We start from the raw sequence: 20,051 nt of genomic DNA on the forward strand, positions 1-20,051 counted from the left end.
TCATTTTAACACATTGATTAACTGCCTAAAGAAAAAGCAAAAGATTAAAGTGGTTTTCCCTGGGAAGGGCTGAGCAGAACCTACTGTGTGAACCGATTTGTTTTAAAGATATGCACTTATTATTTTGGGTTGTTTTAACTCTAGGACAGCAGAAGTCCCTTATAGTAGTTAGTAACCCACCACCTTAAAGGTGATGGGAGCAGCTGGATCAAGTGCCAACGAGAAATGAGCCTGATGTGTCCTGATGTGACAACTGTCAGCGCAGCAGAAACATTCGTGTTTATAAAACCAAGTCTCTCTAAGAAAGGTAGGGATGATGACAGGGGTAAAGCAGAATAATCGGAGTGAACTGTAACCTTAAACAGATACATTTTCCAGCAACATCTTGCCCACCCACATAGGCTCCCATGGGCTTCTGTCCACTCAAGGGAAGCAAGACTCCTTGCAGGGGAAGTGAGTTCTGCAGGCCGGCATATCTGCTACTCCAAAGGCAAGGATGCTCTTGAAGATGTTCAGAGCAGTGTTTAGAAGGGGCACCACAGGTAAGGCCTAATGACTTACATATAGTAGTAATAATAATAATAATAAAAATAACAATAATAATGATTACTATGATCATGTATTTAGGCCAGGCTGAGTCAGTGAAAGGCCATGAGTTCATAATAATATTCAAATGAGAAGAGTTTAGATAAAGTGTGTCCAAAGAGGGAGATATAAAGGTCAAAAAAGGGGGCTTCCCTGGTGGCGCAGTGGTTGAGAGTCCGCCTGCCGATGCAGGGGACACGGGTTCGTGCCCCGGTCCGGGAAGATCCCACATGCCGCGGGGCAGCTGGGCCCGTGAGCCATGGCCGCTGAGCCTGCGCGTCTGGAGCCTGTGCTCCGCAACGGGAGAGGCCACAACAGTGAGAGGCCCACGTACCGCAAAAAAAAAAAAAAAAAAAAAAAAAAATGTAGCTATGCTCCAAAAAAGAGTGAGTATAATGGGAAATATTATATTGTTAATTGAATTTAATAAGAAGAGGAGCCAAAGTCTATGGGGATATTCCCTTCTGTTTATTTATGGGACTGTTTATATAGGATTGAGAAAGAAAAATAGAACATCCATGGACATCCCAGGCTGGCCTGGTATCACAACAGGGCGATGCTGTTCTCCTGTTGGATGTAAAGACTCTCAGAGCACACAACCTCAGACCGCGGTACCCTGAGAGCAGGAGGAAATGCGACAGCAAACACTCGTCACTGTGCTGCCGCCAACACAACTCTCCCTCCCTTGGCTGCAAAGCATGACTGTCCTTCTTTACCGATTATACCTTTATCCTCACTCTGGTCTCCCCTCTCCATAGATGGATTTACTGAGACACCTTCAGCGTGAACTGCCCCCCATTCTCTGCAGCACCCAATCCACAGAGGCCCCATTTCCTTAGAGCCTCCCCCAAATGGCCTGACCTGAGCCCCAATCCTAGAATCTTTCTTTCTAACACCTTCTTTCTGCGACGCCCAGGGTCCTCCCTCAGGAAGAGTCACAGACAGCTTGTCCACTAGGGGAGTGTGCCCGAGGCTGCAGGCGCTGACAGTGTGGACGGAGAGGATACACGCAGGCAGCCCCGGCGGCGAGGGTGAGGATGCCTAAAGTAGGTTCCTTTCTCTTTCCAAGCCACCCTTGCTCTGCTCACTCCCCGGCTGGTCCATTTCCAGCTCCTGTGCTTTGTTCTCAGACCTGATCTTAACAACACAGTGTTCCTGCGTCCTTGGATGCTTTCCTGCCCACCTGCTCTCATGCACTTCCATCTCCTCCAAAGCCACTCGCCTCCCCCCTCGACCCTTCTGCCTCTCGTCTCAGGGCCTGGACATCAGGTATGTGTTGCTGGGCCCCTCTGCGGCGAGGGGTGACTGTATGACCCAGTCCTGGCTAACAAGGCACAGAAGAACTCAGCAGAGGGCGTCCTGGAGGCTCCCTGCTGTAAGGGACAGGTGGGAGAGGAGAGCTGGCTCGTCCCCTGCCTCCTTCCCTGCCTCGAAGCTGCCCGAGCCCGGGAGCCAGGGCAGCCAATTGAAATCATGAAACACAGAGACCGGGAGGCAAGGAGGGGGCGGAGGAGGGCTCGGGCAGAGAGGCTGGATCCTGGATGACTCCAAACACCTGTAACTGGGGCTGCGCCCTCGACCTCCTCCTTCTCTGCCACTCTCGGCCTGGCCCTGACCCTCGTGTGCAGCCTCAGCAGGGTGTGGGTGCTGGACGGTGCTCCCCCCTGCTGGATTACTCTACGGGGCGTCCTCCTCTGTTAGCCTCTGGTCCATAACTTCCCGGAATAGTTGTTGGTGGGAGAAGCCTGTCCCCACCCAACTGCATAGCCAGACACACTCTCCTCTCCCTGTGAGGGGACAGAGATTCTCACCAAGCACCTCCCTCCATGTAGCTGCAGGGCATCCTCCTTGGTCAGGGAAAGGAGGGGTTAAGACAGGATCAAGTTCAGAGTCCTTAGCCCAGCCCCCAGGCCCTCCTACTGCTCCAGCTCCGGTCTTCCTCACCACTCCCTGCCTCCCTGGACCTGGTCCAGGTGCCTGGAGGACTCCCAGCTCCCTGGCCTCTGATTCCCCCCCAGCCTCCGGGCATTTGCTCAGACTGTTCCTCCCCCTGCAGTGCCTTTCCCCACCTGCTTCACCAGGTGAAAGGTTACCTGTTCTTGGAGGCCCAGCTCCAAAGCCTCCTGCCGCTGCTTCCTTCCCCCAATTCCTCTCCAGGATCTCCTGGAATGTTGCACTTTCCTGGTCGTGGTTCTATTTGTGTGGAGTTTCTTCAGCTCTGAGACACTGTCAGGGACCTTGTCTATTCTCTGCTGCACCTCCTGCTCTAGGGCCTCCGGGGCACCCTCTGCCCTCCCGGGCACAGCCTGGCTAAAATACGAGGTGTGGAACCATTACTGGGACGTGAAACAACCAGCTTCTCGATGACTCAACACAGCCCCTGTTTCACCTGCGGTCGAGTAATTCCACTTTTTTTCCTAGTCTATCTCGATGAAAAGTTCTTTCTGATAGGTAGTGCTGTCAGATTTCTGAATGTTTCTGTTTACAGGCATCCCTTGCTTTCCAAAATATCATCCTCGGCCAGTAAACTTTGATGAAAGGCCTACATCTGCATCTATGGCATCTTGGTTTGCTAAAGGTTTCGTAGGAACACTTTACATTCAGGTAGCAGGGAACACCTGTATTTCCTCATGTCTCCTTACTCCAGCCATGATATATATATATACATTTTAAAAAAAATAAATTTATTTTTGGCTGCACACGGGCTTTCTCTAGTTGCGGAGAGTGGGAGGCTACTCTTCCTTGTGGTGCACGGGTTTCTCATTGTGGTGGCTTCTCTTGTTGTGGAGCATGGGCTCCAGGGCACGCGGGCTTCAGTAGTTGCAGCACACGGGCTCAGTAGTTGTGGCTCACGGGCTCTAGAGCGCAGGCTCAGTAATTGTGTCGCACAGGCTTAGCTGCTCCGCGGCATGTGGGATCTTCCCGGACCAGGGCTCGAACCCGTGTCCCCTGCATTGGCAGGCAGATTCTCAACCACTGCTCCACCAGGGAAGTCCCAAGGATGTTTTATTTTTAATGTTTAATTGGAATAAAATATACAAAACATAAAATTTACCATTTAAACATTTATAAGTGTACAGTTCAATGGCATTAAGTGCATTCACATTGTTGTGCAAACAGCATAACCATCCAAATCGCAGAACGTTTTACATCTTGCAAAACGAAAACTCTAAACTCATTAAACTTTAACTCCCCTTCCCCCTCCCACAGCCCCTGGCAACCAGCATTTTACTTTCTGTCTCGGTGAATTTGACTTCTCTAGGTGCCTCATATAAGCAGAATCATATGGTGCTTATCTTTTTGTGACTGGCTTATTTCACTTAGGATAATGTCCTCAAATTTCATCATGTTATAGCACATGTCCGAATGTCCTTTTTTAATGTCAGTACTATTCCATTGTAGGTATACAGCACATTTTCCTAATCCTATCATCCAGTGATGGAAGCTTGGGTGGCTTCACCTTTGGGCTATTGTGAATAATGTTGCTATGAACAGGGGTGTACCAATATGTCTTCTAGACTCTGCTTTCAATTAGTTTTGGTCTATAGCCGGAAGTGGAATGGCCGATCACGTGGTAATTCTACATTTAAGTTTCTGAGGCACCGTCATACTCATACTGTTTTCCACAGTGGCTAGATGCTGTTATTTTTAAGGCCATATTTTAGCACAACAGTGAGACCAGACCAGGATCTCCTTGGTTGCCTGGCTGCCAGGAGGATAGAGGTTGGTGGTGCCCCCTGGCACATGCCCCAGGATGCCTGGTGGTGTGGCTCTCACAGCCCCCTCTCCATCACAGCCCCCCCTCCACTCTCACATGCCACTCCTTGCCCCTCCTGTTTTGGGATCTGCTGAACTTGAGGCTATTTCCTCTCTCCGGGTAAAGGTTGTTTGCAAAGTACTTAGTGTTGACACTTAGCAGAGTGCCTTTCAACTTCAAATGTCTAATCCAAATCAATTACTCAATTACCTGTTTTAAATTAGGATCCAAAATCTGTTGTTAGCTCTGAGAATGTGACCAATTCTCTTAAACATTATACTGTCGGCTGAAGAAAAGGCGCAACGTGAGACCTGTGAGTTAAGTTTCATCTGGGGCGAAATGAGGACTGCAGCCCAGGAGACAGCATTTCAGAGAGCTCTGAGAAACTGCTCCAAAGAGGCGGGGGGAAGGTCAGTATATATGTGATTTTAGTGAAGAGGGAATACATGCAATCGAGCACATATTTTTTGCAGAAGGTTTCTGCCAGTCTCATGGTTTCTGCTAGTCACGAGGCGCAGACGTCACCATGAAGGATTTTAGTGATTTTCTAGATTCAAGGAGATGCAAGGATTGGGCTCATAAAATCTTCTCCTGAAAATATCTAACTATCTGAAGACCTGTTCTGCCAGTTTTTCCCAGAGCACAGAGGGCCTCATTCCTGATCTCCACCCTGAGCTCCTTTCAGGGGGGGTTGCAAGTCAGCAGCTGCAGCGGCTCATGATTTAAACCTTGTAGAGGCAGATGGCAAGTGCAAATGGCAGGTGCCAATTTGTAGTTGACAATACGTACGTTAAAATGAAACACACTTGTCTTGATTTCAACATAAAAATATTAAAAGAGTGGGCTTGATTTTATTGGTCATCTTTATACTTAGTTCTAAACCTTCCAGAGGCCGACAACTGTTAACTCCCTCAGGGCCTAATTTTCCCACCGAGGAAAGACCAGTAGGATTGTCCAGTGGATGATGCTGGCGGCCTGGCAGCCAGTGGCCGAGACCAGTTCCCCTGAGGTTACCAGGTGCTGTCTGCGTGGAGTGTGATCCCCTGTGCTCTGCGCCTGGTGCCCGTCTCTGCCAGCCACTCGGAGGACCCAAAAGCCCCCATGGTCACATGCTCAGTCTAAAGCTCCCTATCCACTCTCACTGTCCCTATAGAAAAGGACAATGGGCAGGTGGGTCGCAGTTCTGGACACACACCTCCTGCTGTCCAGCATGTGGGAGCCATTCGCACCTCCCCACGGGTATGGAGAGATGGGGTGGGCAGGGCTCGTGGGGGCCGTGGCCCTGTGCCTCTGACCTTTCCAGGCTCCACCAGGTGACGCTGGTGACGTCTGCCAGACACCTTCCTAAGCAATTTTCTGGTTACTTCCTCCCTGAGTTGGCATCGCCATCACCATGGGCTGAAATTGCTGTGGACCAAAGCTTTTAGCCAAGGCCTCGACTCTGGAGCTGTAGCCATCCTGGGGGATTTCTCTTGTGATGTTGGGGGTCACATTGAGGCCGATTTTATAGTCACTAGATCTTTAGGGTCTCCAAATGGGGTGGTCTCAGCTTATGACCCTGGAGTGAAGAGATGCTTAATCCTCACCTCGATTTGAGTCTACAGCCCCCGTCGAGTTGCTCTACCATGAGCCTGTCTTTATGGAGGTCACTAATGTTCGGTGACCATTCTGCATTCTCATCAGAGGACGTTTATGTCAACCTGGCTACAGCTCATATGGATGTTTAATCCAGTTCTGCATCTCACAGTGGTTTTGTTTGGCTAAAGTCATGCTAGTGAAAGGGAGAAGAATCAGGAGGAAGGACGTTTACAGAAAACAATGACAAAAAATAACTTTAAGCAAGGAGCAGTGTTTGCAAGTGTCCAATGTCAAATGTCAACCTTGGTTTGAATCTTTGGCCCTCCCCTGATATGGTGGAAGAAAGCTCCGGCCTCTCCCCTCCCCTCGGATTCCTTATCTGCAAAATCACATTATATACCTGGCATATGTTACAGGTGACTGTAAGACCAGACTTACAGTGTGTGTGGTCCTCAAAGGATAACACCCATCCTCCTCTGTCCCTCCCTCAGAAGCCGGGAGGAGCTGGCCACGATGCCCCAGGGACGTTTCCTAGGACAGAAGGCCCACTCCAGCTACTTCTGCTTGGGGCCAAGCAGAAAAGTCCACCAGCAGTCCAGCTGCACCACTTACAGGCTGTGGGGCCTTTTCTTCTCCATTTCTTTACCTGTAAAATGGAGCCAACACTTCTTAGAGCTGATGGGAGATTAAACAGGAAACATGTGGACGTTGCCAACACAGCACCTGACACACACGCTCAGCCCTCCATCCACCGTGGCTCTTTGCTCAGGAACCAAACAGGAAACAGGACTGGCTTTCTGTTGTAGACTTTCCTGAGTTGCCAGGTCACTGGCCTTCCTGTAAATGTCTTCCATTTGGAGAGAAGCGATCTGTTGTCAAATGTAAATAAGCCAGGGGAGAAAAGAGCAACGTGCTCTCAGCCCTTCCCACAAACTTTGCATCCATCCAAATGGCCTTGACCACCAAGGCTGGGCCTCCTCGTGTGGGTCACTAGGACCCAGAGGCACTGGTGCTGTTCCTGTCATCAGGGCCAAGTCTAGAGACTTGATCGAAAGGAGCAGGAGGGTCATGGATAGAGTGGCTGAGGGGTGAACTTAGGCCCCTCTCCAGGGTACCGTGGGAGCAGAGCAGGGGACAGTGGACTCTGCAGGGGACAGTCCTGGAGGGCTTCTCAGAGGAGGTGATGCCAGATTTAGGCTTTGGAAAATGAGCACGATTTTTCAAGTTGGTAGGAGCAGGTGTCCCTGGCAGAAGTTCCTGGGTGAGCAAAATGCCTAGAACCCATGTGGGCATGGCACACAGCAGCAACAATATGCCCAGTATGCAGTGAGCATCTGGTACGTTCTGGAACTGTATCGATTGCTGGAGGCATGAAGGTAAATAAGGCAGTCAGGCTGGCGAGTGTGGGCGGGTGCAGAGGGCAGAGGGAGCATGGAAGAAGCCCATGGTGTGTGGGGAGTGATTTGCCAAGGGCCTCACAGTCTGTTGGTGGAAGGTCTTCCTTCAAGGAGCCCGAGGCAAGATGTGCTGAGCCCAGGAGGACCTGGAATGTCAGGGCTGGACTTGTTTCCCTATGGGGGTCAGCATCAGGGTGAGAATAGCCCAGGGTGAGGCCTAGTGGGCAGAGTGTTTGTTTGACCTGAGTGACTCAGTGGTGAGGGCTTTCAGTTTCCTTTTTGCTTCTCCACGTATATCTGGGCCCAGAGGGTGTGTGTGGATATTGCAGAGACGGCACAGCTAGTGGCTGCATCTGCACAGCTGGGAACAACTGGATCTTGTTCACATTCGTCCAGAGGAAGATTCCTGGGTAAGCAGGGGGGTGTAGGCTCCCCACCCATCTCCCCATCCTCAGGACAACTGTCTGAGAAAAGTATGAATGTCACTGATTTACAGAAGAAGGGAGAGCGACGCTCAGAGAGGTGAGGTCATGGGCCCGAGGTGGCAGGTTAAAGCAGGGGCAGAGCCTGGATTTGGAGGCAGCTTTGTCTGACTGCTTCCTCCCACCCCCATGGCCCCTAAACAGTGCAGAGGGAGGGCGACACCTGCTCAGGTGAGCTTAGCTCGAGATACAGACTCCTGAGACATGAGTGGTGACCCCAGGAGGAAGGTGGGCGTTGGGGGGTACTCAGTCCTTTGGGAAATTTGGAGGAAGCAGAGTGGGTGGAGGAGGGTATGGATGTCAGAACCTCCCCTCCTGTGGCCTGGCCACCTTGCAGCAGCCCCCAGGGTGCTGTGGTGACGCTGAAGGAGCTCAAGGATTTCTTTGGAGATACAAGGAATCAAGGTTTGTTCACCCACCCTGTCTCTGAGTGCCTGCTCAGTACCAGGCCCTGGGGGGATACTGAGGCCTGAGAGGGGAGGGCCAGGAGACCAAGCAGGGGGATGCAGGGCTTTGTCTTCCGGCACTCACCGGGCCCACTGCTCAGGATGTGGGTGACAGGTGGTCCTGTGCGGGGAAGGTGGCCCCACTGAGGAAGTGGGATGACCTGGCTGCAGAGACCTGCACCGTATTTGCTTTTGTGCAATCTTGAGATTAAAAGTCAAACTGTACACCTGTGTCAAAGAAAATAATCAATAAAAAATGTTTAATAGGAGTAGAAAAGGGTTTTCTTTGAACTAACTGAGGCCTCTAGCCCAGAAGACAGCCTCTCAGATAACTGTGAGGCACTGCTCTGGAGAAGCATGGTTTTCAGCACAGGTTTACGTCTTGTCAGAACCAAGACCGTCAGACGAGTCAGGGATAATTTTCTTCAAGGTTTCACAAAATACAGAACAGCATGTACACAGCGAGTCATTATGGCCTTGGCACCTAGGAAGGAAATCCTAACATGGAAGGAATACCGCATTGGCTTCCCAGGAAGGGAGGCATTTCGTCTTTATGTTTAACGGGGACATTCTTTACTTCTGGTCAATGCGCCGTCTTCTTTAATAACTAAAATCGATGTATGGTGTATGTTTGATAAGCCAAAAACAAGTGTTTTAATTAGCATAAATTCAAGTAAACTCATGTATAAACCAGAATCACCTCCTTATATCTCAATATGTGAAAATTCTTTTATCACATGTGACTATAATGGGGGTGGGGGGATCGGGGGGTGGAGCGTGAGCTTAGATCTATGCGCTTATACAGGCAGAGACACACCTAGAAACTTTTGGGTTATTAAAATCACATCCCCACCCCTGACATACTTGTGTCAGAAGGCCTGGTGTTGGCCTGCACTCTGCCTACCGAGAGCTGTGTGACCCTGGGCAAGTCACCTCCCCTGGAACTGTTCGTTCGTATCTCTTACCCATTTTTAAAAAAACTGGTTTCAGCCTTTTTCTGTGGATTTGTAGGCTCTCTCTGTGTTGGGGATATTGACTTTGTCTACTGTAAGTCTTGCAAACAGTGCCTGCTGGTGTCTGATTGTTTTCTGACCTGGTTTACGATGTCCTTTACAATTTTTAATTTTCAAGAGGTCAAATAGATCAGAACTTCTTTTATAGCTTGTGGGATTTCTGTGTGAATTAGAAAGGTTTCCATAAATCAACATTATTTTTAATGTTTCTTTTAGTACCTTTGTAGTTTTTTCTTTCTGGTTAAATCAGATCCCTTTGGGATTAAATGCTTCATTGATTAGAAGCCTTTTGTTTCTCCTCCACCTCTTCCTCTTCCTCTTCCCCCTTCCCCCCTCCTTGTCTTTCTAATTTCACGCAGGTAGAGCTGGGGTTGTGCTGTGTCATCGAGAAGCTGGTTGTTTCACGTCCCAGTAATGGTTCCACACCTCGTATTTTAGCCAGGCTGTGCCCGGGAGGGCGGAGGGTGCCCCGGAGGCCCTAGAGCAGGAGGTGCAGCAGAGAATAGACAAGGTCCCTGACAGTGTCTCAGAGCTGAAGAAACTCCACACAAATAGAACCACGACCAGGAAAGTGCAACATTCCAGGAGATCCTGGAGAGGAATTGGGGGAAGGAAGCAGCGGCAGGAGGCTTTGGAGCTGGGCCTCCAAGAACAGGTAACCTTTCACCTGGTGAAGCAGGTGGGGAAAGGCACTGCAGGGGGAGGAACAGTCTGAGCAAATGCCCGGAGGCTGGGGGGGAATCAGAGGCCAGGGAGCTGGGAGTCCTCCAGGCACCTGGACCAGGTCCAGGGAGGCAGGGAGTGGTGAGGAAGACCGGAGCTGGAGCAGTAGGAGGGCCTGGGGGCTGGGCTAAGGACTCTGAACTTGATCCTGTCTTAACCCCTCCTTTCCCTGACCAAGGAGGATGCCCTGCAGCTACATGGAGGGAGGTGCTTGGTGAGAATCTCTGTCCCCTCACAGGGAGAGGAGAGTGTGTCTGGCTATGCAGTTGGGTGGGGACAGGCTTCTCCCACCAACAACTATTCCGGGAAGTTATGGACCAGAGGCTAACAGAGGAGGACGCCCCGTAGAGTAATCCAGCAGGGGGGAGCACCGTCCAGCACCCACACCCTGCTGAGGCTGCACACGAGGGTCAGGGCCAGGCCGAGAGTGGCAGAGAAGGAGGAGGTCGAGGGCGCAGCCCCAGTTACAGGTGTTTGGAGTCATCCAGGATCCAGCCTCTCTGCCCGAGCCCTCCTCCGCCCCCTCCTTGCCTCCCGGTCTCTGTGTTTCATGATTTCAATTGGCTGCCCTGGCTCCCGGGCTCGGGCAGCTTCGAGGCAGGGAAGGAGGCAGGGGACGAGCCAGCTCTCCTCTCCCACCTGTCCCTTACAGCAGGGAGCCTCCAGGACGCCCTCTGCTGAGTTCTTCTGTGCCTTGTTAGCCAGGACTGGGTCATACAGTCACCCCTCGCCGCAGAGGGGCCCAGCAACACATACCTGATGTCCAGGCCCTGAGACGAGAGGCAGAAGGGTCGAGGGGGGAGGCGAGTGGCTTTGGAGGAGATGGAAGTGCATGAGAGCAGGTGGGCAGGAAAGCATCCAAGGACGCAGGAACACTGTGTTGTTAAGATCAGGTCTGAGAACAAAGCACAGGAGCTGGAAATGGACCAGCCGGGGAGTGAGCAGAGCAAGGGTGGCTTGGAAAGAGAAAGGAACCTACTTTAGGCATCCTCACCCTCGCCGCCGGGGCTGCCTGCGTGTATCCTCTCCGTCCACACTGTCAGCGCCTGCAGCCTCGGGCACACTCCCCTAGTGGACAAGCTGTCTGTGACTCTTCCTGAGGGAGGACCCTGGGCGTCGCAGAAAGAAGGTGTTAGAAAGAAAGATTCTAGGATTGGGGCTCAGGTCAGGCCATTTGGGGGAGGCTCTAAGGAAATGGGGCCTCTGTGGATTGGGTGCTGCAGAGAATGGGGGGCAGTTCACGCTGAAGGTGTCTCAGTAAATCCATCTATGGAGAGGGGAGACCAGAGTGAGGATAAAGGTATAATCGGTAAAGAAGGACAGTCATGCTTTGCAGCCAAGGGAGGGAGAGTTGTGTTGGCGGCAGCACAGTGACGAGTGTTTGCTGTCGCATTTCCTCCTGCTCTCAGGGTACCGCGGTCTGAGGTTGTGTGCTCTGAGAGTCTTTACATCCAACAGGAGAACAGCATCGCCCTGTTGTGATACCAGGCCAGCCTGGGATGTCCATGGATGTTCTATTTTTCTTTCTCAATCCTATATAAACAGTCCCATAAATAAACAGAAGGGAATATCCCCATAGACTTTAAAACTCCTCTTCTTATTAAATTCAATTAACAATGAAATATTTCCCATTATACTCCCTGTCTTTGGAGCATAGCTACCTTTTTTGACCTTTATATCTCCCTCTTTGGACACACTTTATCTAAACTCTTCTCATTTGAATATTATTATGAACTCATGGCCTTTCACTGACTCAGCCTGGCCTAAATACATGATCATAGTAATCATTATTATTGTTATTATTATTATTATTATTACTACTATATGTAAGTCGTTAGGCCTTACCTGTGGTGCCCCTTCTAAACACTGCTCTGAACATCTTCAAGAGCATCCTTGCCTTTGGAGTAGCAGATATGCCGGCCTGTGGAACTCACTTCCCCTGCAAGGAGTCTTGCTTCCCTTGAGTGGACAGAAGCCCATGGGTGCCTATGTGGGTGGGCAAGATGTTGCTGGAAAATGTATCTGTTTAAGGTTACAGTTCACTCCGATTATTCTGGTTTAACCCCTGTTCTTTAAGACTTTTTTTTTTTTTAAATAGGAGACTATTTATTTATTTATTTATTTTTGCTGTGTTGGGTCTTCGTTTCTGTGCGAGGGCTTTCTCTAGTGGTGGCAAGCGGGGGCCACTCTTCATCGCGGTGTGCGGGTCTCTCACTATCGCGGCCTCTCTTGTTGCGGAGCACAGGCTCCAGACACGCAGGCTCAACAGCTATGGGTCACGGGCCCAGCCACTCCGCGGCATGTGGGATCTTCCCGGACCAGGGAACGAACCCGTGTCCCCTGCATCGGCGGGCGGACTCTCAACCACTGCACCACCAGGGAAGCCCGAGCCAGTACTTCTTGACTCCCCACTTTGAAAAATGAAAAGTCTCCAAAATAATCAAAATTGGAAAGCCAGGACTTGCACATAAATAAATTTACTTTAGATTTTTTTAAAAAATCAAACAGAGGGTTTACATTTTTGTGATGTTTTAAATACTGTTTTCTTTTTTTTTTTTTTTTCTTTTTTCCTTTAACATTTTTTTGGAGTATAATTGCTTTACAATGTTGTGTTAATTTCTGCTGTATAACAAAGTGAATCAGCTATATGCATAGTATATCCCTATATCCCCTCCCACTAGGCCCTGCCCCACACTCAAACGTCAACCCCCCCCACTACTTACCGATCCACCCTAAACCCCACCCCTGCCTAAGTTCCACCCCCGCCTAAACTCCACCCCCATAGCCAAGGCTTTATTTTCTTTCCTCTTTTAGATTAGGGTTCTGTTTTACCTTGTTGATTCATTGTTGATGATTCTTTTATATTTTTATTTTTCCTAATAAATCTTTTATTTTTCTAATTTTATTCTTTATACTTTGTTATTGTTCTCTCCTTTTGGCTTGTTTCCCCCTCCCCCCCTTTTTTTTTCTTTTTTCTGTTGTGGTTTTATTTTACCTTGTTGCAGTTGTTTCAACTATAGTTTTATTTTTCCTAATTTATTTTTTATCTTTCTATTTTTATTTTGTTTTTGATTCTTTGATATTGTACTACTCCGTTTTTCTTTCTTTTTTTTTTTTTACCACACCACGAAGCTTGTGAGATCTTGGTTCCCAGGCCGGAGGTCGGGTCTGAGCTCCTGTGGTGGGACCTCCGAGTCCAAACTGCTGGACTAACAGAGAACCTCAGACCCCAGGGAATATTAATCGGAGTGAGGCCTCCCGGAGGTCCTCATCTCAGCAACAAGACCCGGGCTGTATCCAACCGCCTGCAAAGTTAGTGCTGTGGGTTCCCTCCATGTAAGCCCTGGGTTCCTTTCTCCCTCAGTGAAGCAGGAAAAAGAAAAAGATGTCATTAAGTGTTTCTGGGAGAGAGTGAGCAGGGAAAAACTGCAACACCTGCTCACTGAAGACGAAGGCTGGAAGAGATTTGTGCCTGAGGCTGATTTGCCCAGGTAACCTGCAGGGATGCGGCAGAAATGTCACCCACATCCCCCTGCCCCAGGCTAGTTTCCTCCTAGCAGACACACCTCCTCCAGGCAGGATCCTGTGGTTGGGGTCGAGGATGTTCCTTCTCAAGTTTCCATGGGGAATGTTTCTTCCTTGTCATTTGCTGGCAGTGAACAGCCTCAGGTTGAGGAGATGAAACCTGCAAGGAAGGGGCATGTTACGACCTTGGACAAGTTACTGAACTACTCTCTGCCTTAGTTTCTTCATCTGTTTAATTTTATTGTGAGGAAACTGAGATAATGTATGCAAAGTGCTCAGCATGATGGCTGACACATAGTAGGTGCTCAATTAATATTAACTTTTAAAAACCTTGTTGGGAAGAGATGGGGCCAAAGAGGCTTTTTCCTAGAGATGAGGCCCAAGCAGGACTCTATTTAGGACAAGTCAGAAAATCCTGACACCATCAGTTTGCCTTCCCAGGGATTCTGGCTGGAGCCCTTTTATTCTCCATCTTAGGAATTGTACCAACACTGCAGGATCCTGCTGGCCCATAAGGCAGAGAGGCTGGAGTGGAATTGGATGGAGCTGGGTTGGATCCTGGCTCTGTCCCTGCCCAGCTCTGGGGCTCTGAGCTTAAGACTTGGAGTCTCAGATTTGTCATGTGTCCAATGGGAATAGCAATTCAATCTGATGGATTGTGGTGATGGCCTTAGAGTGAACTGCAGGGTCACAGATGGGGAACCAAGTGCAATCATCTCGTCCAAAGGCCCAGGGAGGCCTGGACCAGGGTCAGACCCAGGGGTCAGGATGGGGCAGAGGGGTCCAGGTTGGAGGACTGGTAGGAAGGCTTGGGCAGCAGAGCCAGGACTAGAGTGAGGCGAGTGGGTCCCTAGGACACAAAACTGGAGGGGCTGTGACCCTAGCAGAGGTCCTATGAGTGGCAGAGGGGAATTTCTTCCCTCCCTGACTTGATCCCCTCATGCTGAGCATAGAGGACCCTGGGTGACTGTGTCCTCCACACCCTGCCTGGGACCTGGGGTTCTCCACTGCCATCTGGGACCCTCTTCCCATCTACATAGAGTAGCCCTGACCAGTGGGAAGGCCGTGTGGCTTAGTGAGACCTCCAGCATCACAACGAGTGGCTGCCAATTTTGTGTGATTTGAGGGACTCTGACGAGGCTTCACAAGTCCCCACCAAAGAGGAAAAGTCTTCCTCCACCAGCTTGTGCAAATGCAGGTCTCTTCAGGCTTAGCAGTGTATATGGATGTTTCTTAAAGTCTCTTGAATCTTTGAGAGGTTCCATAAAGTTGCACATGGCCTTGGTGTGCAGGCATGTGAAGTTGTCACCAGCTAAGGTATGAGTTAAGCTGGTGACCCCTGAGAGGTCGGGGGTGCTGGGTGATGAGTCCGGAATCAGTGAGGCGGGCTGGAGAGTCCAAGGGGAAGCAGGGTTAATAGCAGATCACCTGCTTCCCAGTCAACTGGGGAAGTGGATGGACCTAGTGACCTTCAGCTGGGAAGACCAAGGGCATCAGGCTTGGAAGACAGCAGATGCCAGGCAAAATGATCGTTAAGTTTCCTTCTAGCTCTGATTTTAGGTTTAAAAAACCTCTAAGTACGCAGAATTAGCCAGTCTGCAGAGGCTGAGGGCACGGTCCCCAGGACTGTCCTTACATTTGACCCCAATGACAAATTTGGGAGATCCCCAAAGCTACCACCAGGTGTGAGAATTCCCTCGAAGGGGGCACAGAACTCCCTGAAAACTGTCATGACCCCAGTTACGGTTTATTACAGGGAAGGATGCCGGTTCTCATCAGCCACAGGGCAGAGTCTGGGCGGGTTTCACACAGGAAGCTTCCATTGTCCTCAGGACGTGTCCCTGTCCTGGATTCAGTGCGTGGCAGGGCACACGGAGCGCTGCCTGCCAGGGGCGTTCACCCTGTTTTTTTTTTTTTTTGCGGTACGCGGGCCTCTCACTGTTGTGGCCTCTCCCGTTGCGGAGCACAGGCTCCAGACGCGCAGGCTCAGCGGCCATGGCTCACGGGCCCAGCCGCTCCGCGGCATGTGGGATCTTCCCGGACCGGGGCACGAACCCGTGTCCCCTGCATTGGCAGGCGGACTCTCAACCACTGCTCCACTAAGGAAGCCCTGCGTTCACCCTGTTTAAAGAAATATATTCTGACTCTTGTTAAAACGATAAGGAAGGCTCTCTGTAGGACGATCGTGATAGGTGTGAAGACCATCGCAGCAGAGGAGGCAGATGGGTGCGAGACCGAATACAGCAAAGATGATGGGGATTTGTAGCCAATGATCAGAGTGAGGGGCGTGGGATGGAAAATCACTGAGAGGAGACATCGAGGGCAGGGGGATTCTTGTTGAAATTTGCTAACAGGATTCTTGCTAAAAGCAAGTAAAGGATGTATGCATCAAATGTGGGAGATGAGGAGTTTGATCAGATATCAAACATGATAAGATCTAAACAGTGGGAAGGCTTCTCAGTAAACTGACTTGGACGAATTTTTGCTGAGACTGGGCAATACAGGCCGTCAAGGACAGGACACCAAAGGCGGAGGTTGAGGCCTTTCGGAGAAGAGGGCTCAGAAGAGCCTGACTAAGACTTGACCAAGGAGAGAACCTTTTCCAACAGGACCCTCAGCGTATGGAGTTTTATTTGGGCTCAGTCACTTGCTGCCCGCACAGCTGACCTGTTGTCTCCTGCCCGCCCGGAGGTCAGACTGATGCCCTAGTGTCCAGCTCCTCCAGAGGTCAGATGTGATACCACGTGACCCAGGGGCCCCATCACATGTCACCCTGTTAGACTGTCCAGTGGCCAAAGGCCCAGGCAGACGAGGACTCTCCTATCAGCCAGAATATTCTAGGGGCTCAGGGACGACTTCCCAGTAGCCAAGGGCAAAGAGCAGGTTGACTCCTCACTACACACTAAGGTTTCTCTGAATGAAGGTTTTTCTGCTCCAATCCCACTTCTCTGTGCTTCTCTGTGCAGTTCCCACTCTGCCTACTCTTTGGAAGTGATTGTGTTGACCTGCCTCTGAGGCGTCTTTATCAAATCCCTATCTTAAGAGTGTCCTTGGGCTTCCCTGGTGGCGCAGTGGTTGAGAGTCTGCCTGCAGATGCAGGGGACACGGGTTCGTGCCCCGGTTCGGGAAGATCCCACATGCCGCGGAGCAGCTGGGCCGTGAGCCGTGGCCGCTGAGCCTGCGCGTCCGGAGCCTGTGCTCTGCAACGGGAGGGGCCCCAACAGTGAGAGGCCCGCGTACCGCAAAAAAAAAAAAAAAAAAAAGAGTGTCCTTGTCCACAGATGAATGGATAAAGAATATGTGGCACATATATACAGTGGAATATTACTCAGCCGTGAAAAGAAACAAAATTGAGTTATTTGTAGTGAGGTAGACGGACCTAGAGACTGTCATACAGAGTGAAGTAAGTCAGAAAGAGAAAAACAAATACCGTATGCTAACACATGTATATGGAATCTAAAAAAGAAAAAAAAAAGGTTCTGATGAGCCTAGGGGCAAGACAGGAATAAAGACACAGACGTAGAGAATGGACTTGAGGACACGGGGAGGGGGAAGGGTAAGCTGGGACAAAGTGAGAGAGTGGCATGGACATATATACACTACCAAATGTAAAATAGATAGCTAGTGGGAAGCAGCTGCATAGCACAGGGAGATCAGCTCGGTGCTTTGTGACCACCTAGAGGAGTGGGTTAGGGAGGGTGGAAGGAAGATGCAAGAGGGAGGGGATATGGGGATATATGTATACGTATAGCTGATTCACTTTGTTATACAGCAGAAACTAACACAACACTGTAAAGCAATTATACTTCAATAAAGATGTTAAAAAAATTTTTTTAATAAAGATAAGGATACAAAGAAAAAAAAGAGTATCCTAAGATGACCTTTTTTTATTTATTCCATGATTGAATAAGTATATGGAGCATCTACAAGGTTCAAAACGTGTTTAATGTTGAAAAAAAATTTACATTTGTAAAATTCTTTTCTATTTGATTTATAATAAAATCCCTATAGTTTATGTAGGATAGATCTTGTTGAGCCTATTTTATGGACAAGCAAACTGTCTTTCTAATCCCTTGACCTTCATTGTTACAGGGAAGACTCAGAGGCACTGTATCAATATCTGAGTGAGCTGAAAACAGACTTGGCCATGGGGGATCAAGACACATTCCAAGAAGACCAGCTGGACAGGAAGAGATTTTTGGAGGAGTTTCCTCAGATGAAGGAGGAGATTGAGGAGCGCATAAAAAAGCTCCACGCACTCGCAGACAAGGCTGACAAGGTCCACAGGGACTGCGCCATCTCCCATGTGGCAGCTGCCTCTGCTGGCACTATGTCTGGTGTCCTGACCATCCTTGGCCTGACTCTGGCACCCGTGACAACGGGGGCCAGTCTGGCACTCTTCGCCACTGGGTTAGGGCTGGGAGCAGCGGCTGCTGTGACCGGTGCGTCCACCAGCATCGTGGAACGTGTAAGCACCTTGGCAGTAGAAACCGAAGCCAGTCACCTTACGTCAACTGCCGACAACGAAGAGGAGGTGTTTGAGGGGGTTGTACGTGACAGCGCAGCCCAGTTCGCTTCCTCTGTAGGGAAATTCTTCCAAGCCATGCAAGACATTGAGAAAAACGTCCGTGCCATCAAGGTGGCCAAAGGCAACCCTGGCTTAGCAGCCAGTGCTAAGCGCTTCACGACCACTGGGCGAGTCTCAGTCAAACGCGGCAAGCAGGTGCAGAAAGCTTTTGGAGGCACGGCACTGGCAATGACCAAAGGAGCCCGGATTATGGGTGTGGCCGAGGCAGGTGTCTCCCTTCTGATGGAAGTGGACTTCCTGGTGAAAAAGGCAAAGCACTTGCATGAGGGGGCAAAGTCGGAGTCGGCTGAAAGGCTAAGGCAGCAGGCCCAGGAGCTGGAGGAGAAGTTGGAGATGCTCACCCGCATCTATGAGAGTCTGCAGTAGGGCTGGACTCCGCCACCCCCCGAGCTGTGCAGGGATCAGGGACACGTGCAGGGCCAAGGTGCAGAGGCACCTTGTTAGAGGGAAAAAGAGAGTGAGATAAAAAGATAAAGGTGGGGAAGCTGGGCTGTTCTCTCTGACTCTTGTTTTGGTCTGTTGGCTGGACTATGCCATTTTCCTAGAGGAAGAGAAGTCCTTAAACCCTCTTGTATTCAAAACCTGTAATTTTCATCCCTAAATTCTCCCTCTTGGCTCAAGTTGAGTCACAAAACTTCAAGTATCACTGTTCAAAAATTATTTCAAAAAATCACAGAATGTCACCTTTTGTGTTCATCTCTCTAGATCAATTTCCACTGCAGTAGTTTTTAAAGACCTTAATAGGAAACTAAAACCTTTTTATTTGCCCAACAATCCCATGATCAGGGAGCCAAGTTCACTGACCCAGCCCTGACCTCATCCTCTGTCTCTCTAAATGCCTGTTGTTGGCGTGTAGATGGGAGATGCTGTGACATACCATCAGATGTGATCTCTCTTGCTCTTATATTTCTTTATCCCTCCATGTTGCCCCTCTGAGCATTTCACCAAAGGCCTCCATCATCCCAAGGGGACCACAGCCAGAAAGTGAACATAGAAATTTCTTTTGTGTGCTTTTGTGTTCATGGAATTTTTTTTTTTTTTTTTTTGCGGTACGCGGGCCTCTCACTGTTGTGGCCTCTCCCGTTGCGGAGCACAGGCTCAGCGGCTATGGTTCACGGGCCCAGCCGCTCTACGGCATGTGGGATCTTCCCGGACCGGGGCACGAACCCGCGTCCCCTGCATCGGCAGGTGGACTCTCAACCACTGCGCCACCAGGGAAGCCCCATGGATTTTTTTTATTAGAGTTGATTTACCACATTGCGTCAGTGGGACTTCCCTGGTGCCACAGTGGATAAGACTCTGTGCTCCCCAATGCAGGGGGCCTGGGTTCGATCCCTGGTCAGGGAACTAGATCCCACATGCATGCCACAACTAAGAGTTTGCATGCCACAACTAAGACCTAGTGCAACCAAATAAATAAAAAATATTAAATATATATATATATATATATATATATATATATATATATATATAGTGTTTCAGGTATACAGCACAGTGATTCATTTACATATATAAAAAGAATATATATATATAGTCTTTTTCAGATTCTTTTCCCTTATAGTTTATTACAAAATACTGAGTACAGTTCCCTGTGCTATACTGTAGGTCCTTGTTGATTATTTATTTTATATATAGTAGTGGGTATATGTTAATCCCAAACTCCTAACCTATCCCTCCATGCCCCTTCCCCTTTGGAAACTGTAAGTTTGTGGTTAGCAATAATCTTTTGACGTTTGATGTTCGACTACATGTGTTTTTTGTTGTTCGTTTGTTGTTTGTTTGTTTTCAGCAAAAACTCCTATATCCTGGCTCCTCCTTTACCTCTTTGTAACAGTCCCTCAGAGCTACCCGAGAGGCTGCCTCGCAGTCTGTAGTCTCAGTAAGGTCACCGAATATAACATAATTCTCACCTTTCAGGGTGTGCTCTTTGTCAGTGGGCAGTACTGAGTGCTGGATG

The 20,051-nt window shown here is 49.6% G+C and overlaps 1 protein-coding gene across 3 annotated transcripts; it reads left to right on the top strand.

Moving 5' to 3' along the window:
* The first annotated feature begins 7,421 nt into the window (after positions 1–7,421).
* On the top strand, positions 7,422–19,831 carry LOC309812409 (apolipoprotein L3-like). 3 transcript variants are annotated; one of them, XM_082636154.1, is made up of 2 exons: positions 7,422–7,727; positions 17,599–19,831. In XM_082636154.1, exon 2 carries the CDS (start codon positions 17,654–17,656, stop codon positions 18,458–18,460), a length of 807 nt encoding a protein of 268 aa, XP_082492280.1. In that variant the 5' UTR covers positions 7,422–7,727; positions 17,599–17,653; the 3' UTR covers positions 18,461–19,831. The 3 variants fall into 3 exon arrangements, with proteins under 3 accessions (XP_082492280.1, XP_082492279.1, XP_082492281.1); XM_082636153.1 differs by lacking the exon at positions 7,422–7,727 and adding an exon at positions 7,754–7,839; XM_082636155.1 differs by lacking the exon at positions 7,422–7,727 and adding an exon at positions 7,854–8,027.
* The last annotated feature ends 220 nt before the right edge of the window (positions 19,832–20,051 follow it).

This window comes from Mesoplodon mirus (assembly GCF_964341445.2).
Source record: "Mesoplodon mirus genome assembly, chromosome: 11".
Taxonomy (NCBI): domain Eukaryota; kingdom Metazoa; phylum Chordata; class Mammalia; order Artiodactyla; family Ziphiidae; genus Mesoplodon; species Mesoplodon mirus.

Coding starts and splice junctions, on each gene's coding strand:
- LOC309812409 (XM_082636153.1), top strand. CDS start 7,793: ATGAATGTCACTGATTTACAGAAGAAGGGAGAGCGACGCTCAGAGAG. Junction 7,840..17,598: donor GGAGAGCGACGCTCAGAGAG/GTGAGGTCATGG, acceptor TCATTGTTACAG/GGAAGACTCAGAGGCACTGT.